This window comes from Apodemus sylvaticus, chromosome 22 (genome assembly GCF_947179515.1).
Source record: "Apodemus sylvaticus chromosome 22, mApoSyl1.1, whole genome shotgun sequence".
Lineage (NCBI taxonomy): Eukaryota > Metazoa > Chordata > Mammalia > Rodentia > Muridae > Apodemus > Apodemus sylvaticus.
Genome location: NC_067493.1, coordinates 56,142,623 through 56,157,245, shown reverse-complemented (window position 1 = coordinate 56,157,245; position 14,623 = coordinate 56,142,623). Strand labels below are relative to the sequence as shown.

General features: G+C 49.3%; 1 protein-coding gene across 2 annotated transcripts in view; it reads right to left on the bottom strand.

The window, feature by feature from the left end:
• The window catches only part of Grk3 (G protein-coupled receptor kinase 3), a 101,407-nt gene that overhangs the window by 63,680 nt on the left and 23,104 nt on the right, over window positions 1–14,623 (bottom strand). Inside the window, exon 2 of one of the 2 annotated variants that reach the window (XM_052168950.1) lies at window positions 7,560–7,636. The exons of the other annotated variant lie outside the window; for it this stretch is intronic. Within the exon in view, the coding sequence (XP_052024910.1) occupies window positions 7,560–7,636 (77 nt within the window). The remainder of the gene's footprint in view (window positions 1–7,559; window positions 7,637–14,623) is intronic. 2 annotated transcript variants of the gene reach the window in all.

Sequence of the window (14,623 nt, the reverse complement as noted above, 5' to 3'; positions counted from 1 at the left end):
ACCCTGTTTAGGGAGTTTCCCCACCTCATTGTGTAAGCAGCCACCATTTGCTTCCGTTTGCCTTTTACCTGGTCAGAATCATGTGAGGATAGGGGCTCACCCTTCTTCTCCTCTTTGTCCCCAAGTCAGAGATATGGAAATATCAGTGTGGCCATGAACAGTCATGGACGGTTCTAGGGGAAGAGATGTGTGCATAGGCCCCAGAGAGAACAGTATAGGCTCTGACACAGGACTTTCCACTACAGGTGCCTTCAGCTCAGAAGAGCAAGTCCCTGCAGGGGAGTGGAGGGTGGAAGGGCTGATCTGCCACACCGCCACACCGCCACACCGCCACACTGCAGAGTCTCCAGTGTGCTGTTAGAGCTGCTACATCCAGCAGCCAAGGGACCCATTTGCAGGAAACCCACATTTGATATTTATCAGTTGGACAGTATCGTGTTTGCCAGAGGCTTCCAACGGCCAAAAGGCCTGTGGGGAATAATTTTAATAAAGTGGGCAATTGGGTTTTTTTTATAAGATATGAAGATTCAGCTTGCAAGTCCAAAGCTGGAAGATATTTGAGCCAAGACACCTCCAGAACACTCTGCCCCGAGCTAGGCTGAAATTTGGGAATTCAGTTCCTTCACCATCAGTCCCAAGGAACATCAGAAGCATGTGCGCGCGCGAGCAAACTGTGTTCTCCACAATAAGTGTCAAAAGTGCCAGTGGATGCTTCAGAAAGGAAGGGCTGTGGACACTTCAATGAACTGATTGTTCATCTGAGACATTGTCCCTCACATGTGGACATCCCTGGTACCCCGGTACCAGTCCTGAGGTGTCCACGGCCCTTGTATAAGATGTCTTGCTTGTACGGAACCTGGATACATGCATCCACACACTTGCCCTCTTCTGAGACCAGAGAAAAGAGGGCAGCCTGAAACCCCAAATTATTCATTAAATAAAGGTCTGCATCCTAAACCAATTCGATGGGGGTTGCAGTCAGGTCTCTGCCATTTGGGGAGAGAGGACAGAAATGTCTTGAGATGGGTTGGGGGTGGGAATAAGTTAAAACCTGTTGTCCTGTGCCAAATCAGCATGCCGGCTCCGTGTGCCTCTTCCCTGTGCTAGCATCACGTTCTACAGAATGGCGTGGTTGAAGGCTGCTCCACTGTCGCCCTCTCCCTGTTTTATACAGTGAGGATCTTTCTGACCACACTGCCACCCACTCATCTTCTCATCACCACTCTGTCCTCCCATCCATCCTTCCATCCTTCCATCATCCGAATCTACGTCATTTTCCCACCATCTTATTCGTTATCCCATCCTCCCATCATCTCCCATCTATCATCCCATCCATCATCTCATCCATCCTCCCATCATCCTCCCATCCATCATCCCTTCATTCTCCCATCATCCTCCTATCCATCAATCCATCTTCCCATCCATCCTCCCATCATCCTTACATCATCATCTCAAACACCCAGGCTTCCATCATCCTCCCATCCATCCTCCCATCCACCCTCACATCCATCCTCACATCACCATCCCATCCTCCCGTGCTCCCATCATCCTCCCACCCATCCTCCCATCCTTTCACCTATCCTCCCATCCTCCCATGCTCCCATCATCTTCCCACCCATCATCCCATCTTCCTGTGCTCCCATCATCCTCCCATCCATCCTTACATCCATCTTCACATCATCATCCCATCCTCCCGTGCTCCCATCATCCTCCCACCCATCCTCCTATCCACCCTCACATCCATCCTCACATCACCATCCCATCCTCTCGTGCTCCCATCATCCTCCCATCCATCCTCCCATCCACCCTCACATCCATCCTCACATCACCATCCCATCCTCTCGTGCTCCCATCATCCTCCCATCCATCCTCCCATCCACCCTCACATCCATCCTCACATCACCATCCCATCGCCCCGTGCTCCCATCATCCTCCCACCCATCCTCCCATCATCCTTACATCATCATCCCAACCACCCATGCTCCCATCATCTTCCCATCCATCCTTACATCCATCTTCACATCATCCTCCCATGTTCCCACCATCCTCCCATCAATCCTCACATCCTCCCATCATCCTCCCATCATCCTTCCACCCATCTCCCATTCTCCTGTGCTCCCATCATCCTCTCATCCTCCCAACCCCCATCATTCCCAGTGTGGAATGCTGAGAAGACGGCAGTGCTGCAGCAGCCATTCAGGGAACATGGACCAGGAAAAGTCTGCAGCGCTCAGCACAGCTGTGATTTGCTCTGGCACTTTCCAGGTCTGCAGCTTCCTGAGCCCACAGGTGTAGAAGCTGCCCTGGTGGACAGGAACTGTTTTAACCCCAGGCATGAGGTTGTGAGCTGAGTGCTGCCGGGGACTGACATGGGGACATTCCTCCAGTGGCGGGAGAAAGGAAGGGAAGAATCCAGAGGGGGCAGAGGTGAACAGTGAGACAGAAGAGAAAGAACAAAGTCACAGAGCCTCCTTCTCTGGCCTGAGTCACGGAATGCGGGAGATCTCTGCCCACTCAGGGTCATAAAAGGAGCCTATATGATGTCACTTGTCTGGACAGTTAGGAAGGGAAGGAAAGGGTAGAAACCCCAGTTCGAGAGCCCCGAGACATCCTGGACAGGGATCATGATGGAGGTTACAGAAGGCACAGAGAAGGATAACCATAGGCCGGGTAGCAATCTGTCAATCACAGCCAGTCTGTCCCGAGTGGCTGGGGTCCAGAAGAGTCATCGACAACCACAGGAAGCAGAGCAAAGAACCAGAGGCGTGAGTGCATGTGTGCACATGTACCTGTGTGTATTCACTATGCTGAATACATGTGTGTGAGTTGTATGTGCAGGTCACCCATGAGTGCTGTGCAGAGCCTCTGCCTGGAAGTGCATTGTGTGTGCTCGGCACATGTATACACGTGTGTACGCATGTGCCTGTACATGCCTATGCATTACAGGTACTAAGCATAGGTTTGGGTACCCTGTGTGTTCCTATGGCTCTGTGTGTATGTGTGTGTGTGTGGGGGGGGGGGAGGTCACATGAAAGTTTCTGCATTGAAGGCAACCGGTCTACCAAATGAGCCTCGGCCTCAGTCCTCCAGATGCACGACTGTATGTGTTGTTTGCTAGTTGGGCTGTATATGGAGAGAGGAGATGGTGGCTGAGGTTAGCTCAGTGGTGGAGGTCACATAAACAGCACAGTTCCCTGGGGAGTGAGCTACAAATGGGGCCTGGCAGTGGGGGGAGGGGGGACTGAGCATGCAGCTGTAGCCTGACCCCCTGCAGAGCTGCTCATAGGAGAGGAAAGTCTTCCTAAAAAAAAAAAAAAAAAAATACAACACAGGTAATTCTGTCAGCCTGTGAGTCATGGGTCAAAGGTCAGGAGCCTAGGGACGTTTCAGGGACAAGGAGGCAGAGCATAGTAGATTCATGACTCAATAAATTGGGCCTTTCCCCAACCTCCCTCTGGGCAGTGACAAGCATGCTCACTTGTAGAATCTGAGTAACTGCTTAACAAGGAGACAGCGAGTTTCCCTGTGAGATGATTCATTATGCCCTTTCGTAGGTTTTCACCTCAGGCCGCTGATCCATCCACAGTCCCCAGGGGTGCAGAGGATGTGGGGTGGGGCAGACAGACGTTCCCTATCTGACCCCAGGTTGACAGAATGGCTGCCAAGACAACTTCACGCTTGTCTCCCTCCTGTTTCATGTTTCCTGTCAGTGTGGCAGCTTCTTTATCCAAAGTGAAAGCTGTGGTCTGTGACTGACCAGCCCAGTGCCCCAGGCTCACCTGCCTGCTGCCCTGTAGCCCTTTCCACTGAAAATCCAATTAGCTCAGTGTCCATCCCTGACTTCAGGGAAACTCAAAACTCTCCCCTCCCAGGAGAGGCCGTCCAAAGCCAGAGTTCTTGAGGCTGAATCAAAGCAGGACCCTAGTGTCTCCTCTCTGGTGGTGTGGTTCTGGGCCAGAGGACGCTCTGCTGATGGCATGGGGTGGGGGTGGGGGAACCAACAGGAGAGGGCCAGTCCAGGGAGAATGGGGAGGCAGGATGTCACAGATACACAACCCACTCTAGGACTGCAAGTAGATTGCCCAGCTGCCCCCGGACAGAGGCTGCCCAGCTGTAAGTGCCTACAGATCCTACACATCTATTCTGCTTTAAGGCACAAAGCCTGGCAAACAGTCACCTATGAACCATGAAACAGATTGGCAGCTTTGCCCGTCGAGATCAACAACAAGGAATCCTAAGCTGTTCTCTTTCTTTGCATATAGGGTCTCAGGTAGCCCAAGCCAGCCCAAAGCTCACTGTGTAGCCAAGGATATCCCTCAACTTCTGTTCCTTCACCTCCTGAGTGCTGGGATTATGAGCAGACAATAGGTGTGAGCCACTACACCCAGTTTGTGCAGAGCTGGGGATCAAACCCAGGGCTTCATGCATTAGAGGCAAGTGCTCTACCCACTGAGTCAAACCAGCGTCCCTAGAATATCTTATTTGGCATTGCCTATAGGTTCTAGTGTGCCAGCGGTCCTGTGTGGCCATCACACTTACTAGAATAAGGCCCGGGATGAATCTGTCTCTGCAGGGAGCTCTCAGCAATGCCCTCTTTTACAAAAGGATGTTGTGAGACCGTGGCCTGTCGCCCACATGGTCTTTTGTTGTTGTTTTATCAGGAAACACATGCTATTGTTCTCTAACCTCGGGGTGAGCCTAATTCTTATGCCTGGGCCTCCAGGATCAAATGCAATTTGTTGTATTCTTTCTAGATAAACATTATTTTAAATCATGCTGCTATAAACAATTGAGAGAACCATTAAAATTAAGAATTAATGTGAAAAATGAAATCAACACAGACAAAAAAATTAGACCAAAAAAGTAAAACCGATCACTCAGGCAGGAAGTAGACTAGCCTAAGGCTTGCATATGTATACATGCACTTACACTCACACATATGCATACCACGACTGTACCACAGACATACCAATACACACACGAGGAGAGTGAACAGCCACAAACAAGCACATACATGCAGACTTGTACACAGGTGCACACACACAGGTGCATTCACACACATACAGACAATACCCACATGCCCACAGGTATATAAACATGCACCCATAAACACAAACACGCACAGAGGAGACTGAACAGCCAGACACAGGCACACATACACACACACATGCACATGCACAAACACACACACACACAGTATACACACACAAACATGCACACAGGTACATACACATACATACAGACCACAACTGTACCATAGACATAGCAGCACACATACACAGAGGAGCCTGAACTGCTACACATAGGCACACACACACACACACACACACACACACTGGTTTATACACATAAACATGCACACAGGTGCGTATATATACATACAGACCACACACAGGTGCATATATACACATACAGACCACACACACACACCTACAAGTACACACACACACACACTTTACTAGAACTAATAACCTAGTTCAGATGCCAGGAGCTAGCTGTAGAACACACCATTATTTCCACATCCCAGCCATGAGCAATAAAAACTGAAACCAAGAAAACAGGTCCAGCTGCAGACCACAGACAGGGTCTCCTTGCTTAGGAATAAACTCACTGAAGACTGGAAAAGGCCGGCGGCAGTGCCTGAGCACCTGAAGCAGCAGAGGCCGTTCACCGACAGAGTCAAACGGTGGTTCCCGGCAGCACAGATTCAAGGGTCGCTACCACAGACCCAGGGAAAACTGGAAAGCGTTTGCTAAAATAATGAAACCTCACACAGAAATGCAGAGTCCAGAGCAACTCCAAGCAGCCTTAAAACAAACAAACAGAACATGGTGGGGACTTTTATTTCCCAGTCCAAATGTTGCTCTAAATCTTGAGTCTACGCAGACACAGGGTAGACAGACAACACCAGAGGCCCAACTAAGCCAGTTCTAGAGTCAGTCAGCTTTCAGCAAAGATTACCAAAGACAATCCAATGGGGAAAAGACCATGTAAAGCATTCAAGAGGGGAAGGGGCCGGTGAGAGGGCTCAGCTGGTAAAGGTGATTTCAGCTAAGCCTGACAGCCTGAGTTCAGCCCCAGAGGCCACATGGAAGTGAGAACCAACTCCAGGAAGTTGCCCTTTGACCTCTCGTGTGATTCTTGGAGTGCATGTGTGTCCCATCAACACACAAACACATAAATAAATGTAAAATAATTTATACAATTAAAGCAGCCCCACTAATTTAGACCTCAATACCATAGATTAGAAAAAATTACCCAATAAACCAGATACTAAGAGAAAAAGCTGAAACCTTTACAAGAAAGTTGTTATGAACTCATTGGGCAAACAATATCTTAAATATGACTCCAAGCTAGGATTACAGAGAAAATGTACCAACTGGACTTAGCTTTAGTATTAAAAGGTTTTGGGCAGAAATGCCACCAGTAAAATGGGAAGGAAGCTATTGACTACAAGAGAGCATTCTCAATCGTGCTGTTGTCAACGACACAGGTGACGTGAGCCCTAAAGGGGAAGCTATGTAAACACACATTTATCCAACGCCATCTAGAAATTACAGTTAATTACACAAACACCCTCAATACCACTAACAGTGAGAGAAAGAGAAGTAAAATCCACAATGAGACGCTACCTCAAACTCACGAGATGGCTGCTAGCAGGCAGCAGCCAGGGGAAAGCAGAGCTCCCGGCGGCACGAGCAGCCATGCAGGGACTTTAGAGGGAGTCTGGAGCTTTCCTCAGAGGTTAAAGTGAAAGGGAAATATGAGAGAGACAGAGAGACAGAGAGAGAGACAGAGACAGACAGACAGACAGAGACAAAACAGAGAAAGACAGAGACAGAGACAGACAGAGAGACAGAGAGACAGACAGAGAGACAGAGACAGAGAGAGACAGAGAGAGATGCTAAGACAGAGACCAAAGAAAGAGACACAGAGTAGTTTGTAATTATTCACAGGCCACAGCACCTTTGTTCAGAATGGACAAAACATAGAGATAATCCAACCATCTATCACCTCATGTATGAATAATCAAAGCGTGGTGTGTCCATACATACCACCGACACGGAATGAACTGCTAACACATGTGGCAGCGGATGAAATGAAAGCCATTGTCAGTGAAAGAGGTGAGACACGGGCATCACAGGCTCCATGGGGTGGGGGTGGGGACTCACTCTCTGAGGAATAGCCTGACACAGAGAGATCACAGGGTCCATGCACAGTGACTCTCTCCCTCCCCTCCCCTCCCCTTCCCCTCTCCTTCCCCTCCCCTTCTCTCTCTCTCTCTCTCTCTCTCTCTCTCTCTCTCTCTCTCTCTCTCTCTCTCTCTCTCTCTTTCTTTCTGAGAAATATCCAGAAAAGTCTAAAAGCTCAGGCACAAAAAGCAAGCCTGAGGCTTCTGGGTGCATTCTCACTGAGAACAGGAGTGGTTCCAGGTGAGGGCGAGGGCTCTTTCTGGGACATAAAATAACACATCCTTCCCATAGGGTAGACTAGGTCACGGTGACATCACCCGATACCTCTGCTGCCGTGACAGTTCCGGATGAAGAAGCAGGACTCACCGATTTTCTGGTTGAAAATCTTGTCAAAGGTTATTTCGTTTCTTTCTGCCAGATACCTCTGCATCACACTCCGGATACTGCAAGATAAAAGTAGCTGTGAGGGCACAGGTGCACACAGCCCTCCATGTGCTCCAGAGTTGACTGTGCTGGGGACCGTCCTGGAGATGGGACGAGGCTGAGGAAGCGGGTTGCTGGGAGCCTCACTTACTGACAGATCTCAAGTGTCGTTGTTTGGTTTGGGTTTTTTTCTTTGGTTGTGTGTGTCTTTGATGCAGACTTGAGCAAGCAGTCTCAAGCTCTGGCAGCCACACCCACAAACCTCGCCTGCCACCATGCCTTCCTGGCTGTGACACCCTTTACCCTGGTCAGAGTTACTATTGCTGCGATGAACACCATGGCCAAGCATAGGTTGAGGAGATTTACTTGGTTCACACTTCCACATCAGAGTTGTGGTGGTTTGCATCAGCATAACCCCATAGACTCAAGTGTGAATGCTTAGGGTGTAACACTATTAGGAGGTGTGGCCTTGTTGGAGGAAGTGTGTCACTGGGCGTGGGCTTTGAGGGGGTCTCAGAGGCTCAAGCCAAGCCCAGGATCTCTCTCTTCCTGCCGCCTGCTGAGCCAGAGGCAGCACTCTCAGCTCCTTCTCCAGCACCACGTCTGCCTGCACGCCGCCATGCTTCCCACCATGACGATAATGGACTGAACTCTGAACCCATAAGTCAGTCCCAGTTAAATGTTCTCCTTATTAAGAGCAGCCTGGGTCCTCGGGTGTCTCCTTACAGCTACAGAAAGCGTCACTAACACAGTAGACCATCATTGAAGGAAGTCAGGACAGGAACTCAAACAGAGCAGGAACCTGGAGGCGGGAGCTGATGCAGAGGCCATGGAGGGGTGCTGCTGACTGGCTTGCTCCCCATGGCTTCTCTGCTTGCTTTCTTATAGAACCCAGGACCACCAGCCCAGGGATGGCCACACCCATAATGGGCTGGGCTCTCCCCCATCAATTGCTAATTAAGGATGTGTCAGATCTTCTAGAAGCATCTTCTCAGTGGACTTCCCTCCTATCTTGTGTCAAGTTGACATAAAACTATCCAGCACAACCTTCAAACTATATATAAATCAACACAAAGCCCCACCCCCTCTTGCTATATAAATGGTCACACAGACCCAAAGGAGCAAGTGAAGCAGAGGACTGCTGCTGAGACAGGGGCATGGCTGTAACTGCCTGGCCATGCCCCTCTTAGGCTGCTGACCCACTTTGCAAAGGAATTTGGAGGAGCTGTGACCTACAGGCCAGAGAAGTCCCACTGATGCTTTCTGACCCACCTAGTTGTGAGCTACCTTCATGTTCCTGCAACTACATCCAGAAGCCTCCTGTTGCCACGTTGTCCCCACCGTGATGGACGGCACCCTCAAACCATGAGCTGAGCCCTTCCCTGCTTCACCTGGTTCTCTCCGGCATTCCGTTACGGCAACAGGAATACAGTATCAGATTTTAAAGACTGTGTTAAACGTGCAACGTGAGTAACCTTGATCTATGGAGGGAGGAAGAGATGGCCACTGCCCCCCAAGGACATCAGCTGTCTGAGAGAGTCCTCCCAGGGCTACCCAGGACTTCAGGAGCTGTCCAGGGTCTGGCAGTGGACAAGGCAGACACTCCAGACACCACCCACCCTCTTTCAGGACCTGGGGCCAACTCTAAATGTGGCAAATCCATTTCAGAGTACCACATGAAGATGCCAACGCTTACCCTCAGTATCACCTCTCTCTAAAGTGTGCATGAGCATGTGAACATGCATACCTCACACACAGCCCCATGTGTGTACACATGCATACATGTGCACACACACACAAACACCACACACCACATGACCCCATGTATAAACACGTATTCTCCACACAGTCATATTTATGCAGACATACTACCCTATACAAGCACACTTATTCTACACACAGGCCCATGCATACATATCTATATACATATCTCATACCATTACATACATGTACACACACACCACACCCATACCCGACACATGACCCCATGCATGGACACATTCCCTGCACACAGCCTCAGATACGCACATAGCTGCCTGTATACTACACACATGGCCCTGAGCACACACACGCATACCATATGCATTCTCCCCACAGCCCAGGCATGCATTCACAGAGAATCCTCCTTATCAATCTCTTCCTAAAACAAAAGCGAAAGACCCCCCTCCCCCCAGGTACAGGATTGGTGTTTTGAAATCACTTCGGTGCACCACCAATTCAAAACGTGATTAAAAGAAAAGAATGTAGTTACGATAAAATAAAAAACCCTGAAATGCCTCAAAATTAAAACCTTCCAAAATTATGCACGAGACATTTACAGGGGGAATTACAAATCACAGAGAGGAAAAGACTAAAGAGTGAAGAAATGGTTATGAACGGAGAGATTGGGCATTAAAAACGCTCAAAGACTTGCCAAATTTCATTACGAAGTCCATCTGAGCCCATCAGGACCCCGCGGGGGACTATCACAGGATGCAGAGACAAGAAGCAATTTATATAAAACAACGCAGAATGCAGGGCAGCCAGTGGGCTTCTGAAGGAGGAGAAGCAAGATTCCGGAGCTGAGCATAAAAGGACGGCCACGTGCAGGTGCGGTGCAGGGTCAGTGAGCTCAGAAAGCAGGCAGTGCGCGCACAGAGCCGTGAAGTGTGATACAAACGGTCGGAGAAAGGCGGGAAATGGAGAAAGGTGGCGTTTCAAGTGAGCCTCAGAGCACCAACTCAGCTAGAGTGGAATGCAAGTGTGCGTGCGAGCCACCGACGGTGAGCGTGCAAGCTACTGCCACACTTGACACTTAAGTGTGCCGGTACCCGCGGTGCAAGTGTGGACAACGGGGTAGAATGTGTGGGAATCAATCCTCCTTCACTTTGCGAGCTTGGGGTTGTAATTCCCATTGTCAGCAAGGCTTGTCAGATGGCTCAGCAGTGAAGAGCACTGATTGCTTTTCCAGAGGTCCTGAGTTCAAATCCCAGCAACCACATGGTGACTCATAACCATCTGTAACGGGATCCGATGCCCTCTTCTGGTGTGTCTGAAGTGTACTCATACATAAAATAAATATTTTTTATATATAAGTCATAATATTTTTAAGATTTATTTATTTATTATATGTGGGTACACTCTTGCTGTCTTCAGACACACCAGAAGAGTGTATTGGATCCCATTACAGATGGTTGTGAGCCACCCTGTGGTTGCTGGGATTTGAATTCAGGACCTTTGGAAGAGCAGTCAGTGCTCTTAACTGCTGAGCCATCTCTCCAGCCCTCTAAGTCATAATTAAATGCATATCTTGGTAGCACTGTTGAGTGAGTCTTGCATGTGTACACACACCCTGTAAGCCCCTGTCCTAACAGTTTCCATCAGCCATAGAAGAGCAAAAGGCCTCCCCAGATTCTGAAGTTCAGGCAGCTGGGAACCGTACAGGTCACGCGCTGCAGGTCAAGATTGTGGTCCACGTCAGCCTACATGCAGGGCTGTCTCGTGCACTTGCTTTTCTCTTTAGCCCAGAGGCTATATCCTTAGCCTTCCCCCAGCCCGGCTTCTGTTGCTGCAGGAATAACCCAGGCCATGCTGATCCCTTCATTTGTTTGTGGACATCTGTCTCGCCACCAGTTTGGGATCATTATGAATGAAAGTGCCTTAAATATCCATGTCCCTGGCATTTTAAGAACACATGTTGTCACCTCTAATGGGGAAATACTGAGGGGTGAGAGCCGGTCGCATGGTAAATCCTACCATCCGTCAAGGAAAGCCATGAACCCCACAGTCCCAAATGCCCCCGTAGCCTCACGACCACACTGACTGCCTGTGATGTTTCAATCCGCCCCTCTCCCCGCCAACACTTAGCTCCTCCCCTCTAACCTTTAGACACCTTGCTGTGTGTGGAAGATGCTGTTTCTCATTTCCCTCATAAGCAGCAATGCTGAGCGTGTCTGTATGTGCTGACTGAGATCAATACATCTGCTTTAGTGAGGAACTTCGTCAAATAGCCTGCTTCCTCACTGGGCTGTTTGCCTGGCTATTGAGTATAAGGCTCCTTCAAATAGCCTGTAAGAAAATGCTATCAGATGTCTATATAACTCTATGGTCTCCCCTAAAGTGAAAACTTCTAGTTTCTTTCGAAAGTCAGGTATGTCAAATGATGTTTTGCTGGAGCACACAGATGAAAGGATGTCTTGCAAAACAGGCACGTGAAAGAATGTTTTCCTAAAGAAGACACAGGTGAGCTGGGCAGGTGTGGTGCACACCTGTAATCCCAGCACTTAGGAGGCAGAGGCAGGTGGATTTCTGAGTTCGAGGTCAGCCTGGTCTACAGAGTGAGTTCCAGGACAGCCACGGCTACACAGAGAAACCCTGTCACGAAAAACAAACAAAAATACACAGATGAAAGAATGTTTTGATTACTGCAGACACATGAAAGGACCCATGATGAGGGAGTGTAACTATGACCCCACAGACAGCAGGAGCCGAGCACTGAGCATTGGTTTGCTCCCCTTTGCTCTTCTTTGATAAAGACACACATGTATTGGTTTGCCTTATGTAGATCTCAGCTTTCGATGACACCACCATTGAGGAAACCTAGCCCAAGGACTGCTCTCGAGGTTCCTGTGGCAGCCTGTCGCTTCAGCAGCCTCTCCTCAGGCTGGTTGGTGAGCCGGATGGTTTCTTCAGGACTGAAGAACTACAGCTGCCTGGTGTCTTCCTGCCTAGAGGACCCGTCTGCAGCTGCTGAGTCGTGTTTGGTGTTTGCTACGGGACTGAACTGCTGTCAAAGAAGATCGAGCTCACCCCCAAAGAACTACTGCTGAGCAGGTCCACTTCCCTATATCCTGATAACTTTTCTCTTCCACTACCTCTGCTGGGTGGTAGGCTAGAGGAGAAATCGAACCCTTATTAAAAGTAGGTTGCGAAAGTTTATGCCTACACCTCCCCCAACTGGCCCTAGCATCGTCTCTGTTTCTCATGTCGTCCTTCTGACACGGACTTTGCTGGTGACATCTAATTTATTGACCATTCCTTTGATGGGCAGTCTGTGCCTTGCCCTCTTCAGACCTCCAAGGCCATTCATGTTTCCCTTTAGAAGTTTCAGAGCTTCAGGGGCTGGGGAAACGACTCAGTGGTTAGAGCACCGGCTGCTCTTGCAGACGACCTGGGTTCTGTTGACAAGCCCCGTATCGGTGCCTCACAAACGCCTGTCCTCCAGTTCCAGGGTATCCAATTAGACCCACACACAGATGCACGCACTTAAAATGACAAAATGGTTCTTTCAAAAGAGGAGACGTGTCCGAGCTGCAGCTCTCCTGTCTGGAAGAGTGTTCACTGCAGGCTGACGTCTGGGTAAAAGGCAAAGGTCTTCCGTACCATCCCTAACAGTTCACTGCCGTGTGATGAGACCATCATCGGTCCCCACTGAGTCACTAGGGAGCCTCTGCAGAGCCAACAGCACAGGTCTGTGTTTGCTCCACCCGGCCCCTCGAGGAAGCGCCACGTGGTCCGGTTTCGTTGCTCCTTTCCTGGCCAATTCCTTCAGAAGTAGCTTGGCAGTTACTGAGTTTCCTGTGGGCACTGACGTAACTGCATCCCACCGCTCTTGACACACCCACCTGGATTTTCTCCCCACTCACGTGACTTTTTAATTTCCCTCGATGCTCGCTCCCCGCTCTGCAATTTATTTACGGGCACGTTGCTTGCTTCTGAGTTCTTGGAGATGTCAGGTACCTGCCAGTTATTGATTCTGGCTTAATTCCACAGTAGCTGGAAAGCACGCACCAAACGCTTCCATTCTTTCTAGATTCGTCCACCTCTGCTTCACTCCTGGCATGCGGTTCATTTGTGAGTCTTCTGTGCGCGTGTGTGAGTGGAATGCACGTGTAGATACCGGAAGAACAAACTGGTAAAGGCTCACTGGGTCAGGATGAGTAGCAGAGCCACTTAGATTTTTCCAGATTGAGGATCGCCGAGTTTCCTTGTCTTGTTTTTCTGTAAGTTGCTGGGGTGGCAATGCAGAACTCTCAAACTTTATCCTGACTCTGTGTCTGCTCTCGATACCACCTGCATTGTCTGTCTTGTGGCTGGGGGGGGGGTGTTATGGCTTGGTGATGAGGGACACTCCCCAGCCCCAACCCTCCAAACCCCCAGTCCCCCACCCCACCCCCCATCATGGTGAAGCTTTTCCTCCTGATGTCTATCTCAGGCTTGTTTCTTCTGCCGTTTCATTAAACCCTGACCAAGTTGTAGCAAGTTTATCTTGGCTGCTGTCTGGGTAGGATCTGCAAAGTAGATACTGTGTTTCCTATGTGCATGAGTTGAGTTTCTGGCTTACAGCACACAGTTGGACCTTGATTCCCTTTGTCAATCTTTGCTTTTAATTGAAGTATGTGGACAACTTGTACTGACCATAACTATGTATGTGGGTCTGTTTAAGTAGATTACCCTGACTTTGATTTCTGTTTCAGAGGACAAACCACGGGGAGTTAGTTTTCTCTTTCTACAGTGTGGGTTCCAAGGCTCAATCTCACGTCACCTAGCTTGGCAGGAAACACCTTTCCCTGCTGAGCCATCTCACCTGCCTGACTTGTATGACATTTAATAAGCACACCTTGACCCATCCTAAAACACTTTTGTTGTGTGTGAAGAGGATCCCTGTGCTCATCAGAGATCTAAGTCAGTTCCCAGCACAGGCTAGCCACCCATCAGCCAGGTATCGTTGGACCTTGTGACCTCTAGAAATTCCACGTGGAACTGAGCAGTATGGTCTTCGTGTCTGGGTGCATGTGCACTGCTGAGGGGAATTCCACGGACTGCAGATAACATATGAGTCACCTGCCCGTGATTCCAGAACACATGCACGCTTTCTACATGGTGCCAACACCACAAACACAAAAAAGTTAGGCAGAGCAGACCTAAACATGGTAAGTTCTGTATCTGTTGATGGTGCGTCTTCTGGGATGAAATACCTCCAGATGTTTTGCCCACTCTGAGGAGGTATCTTATTACTTAGTTCTTTA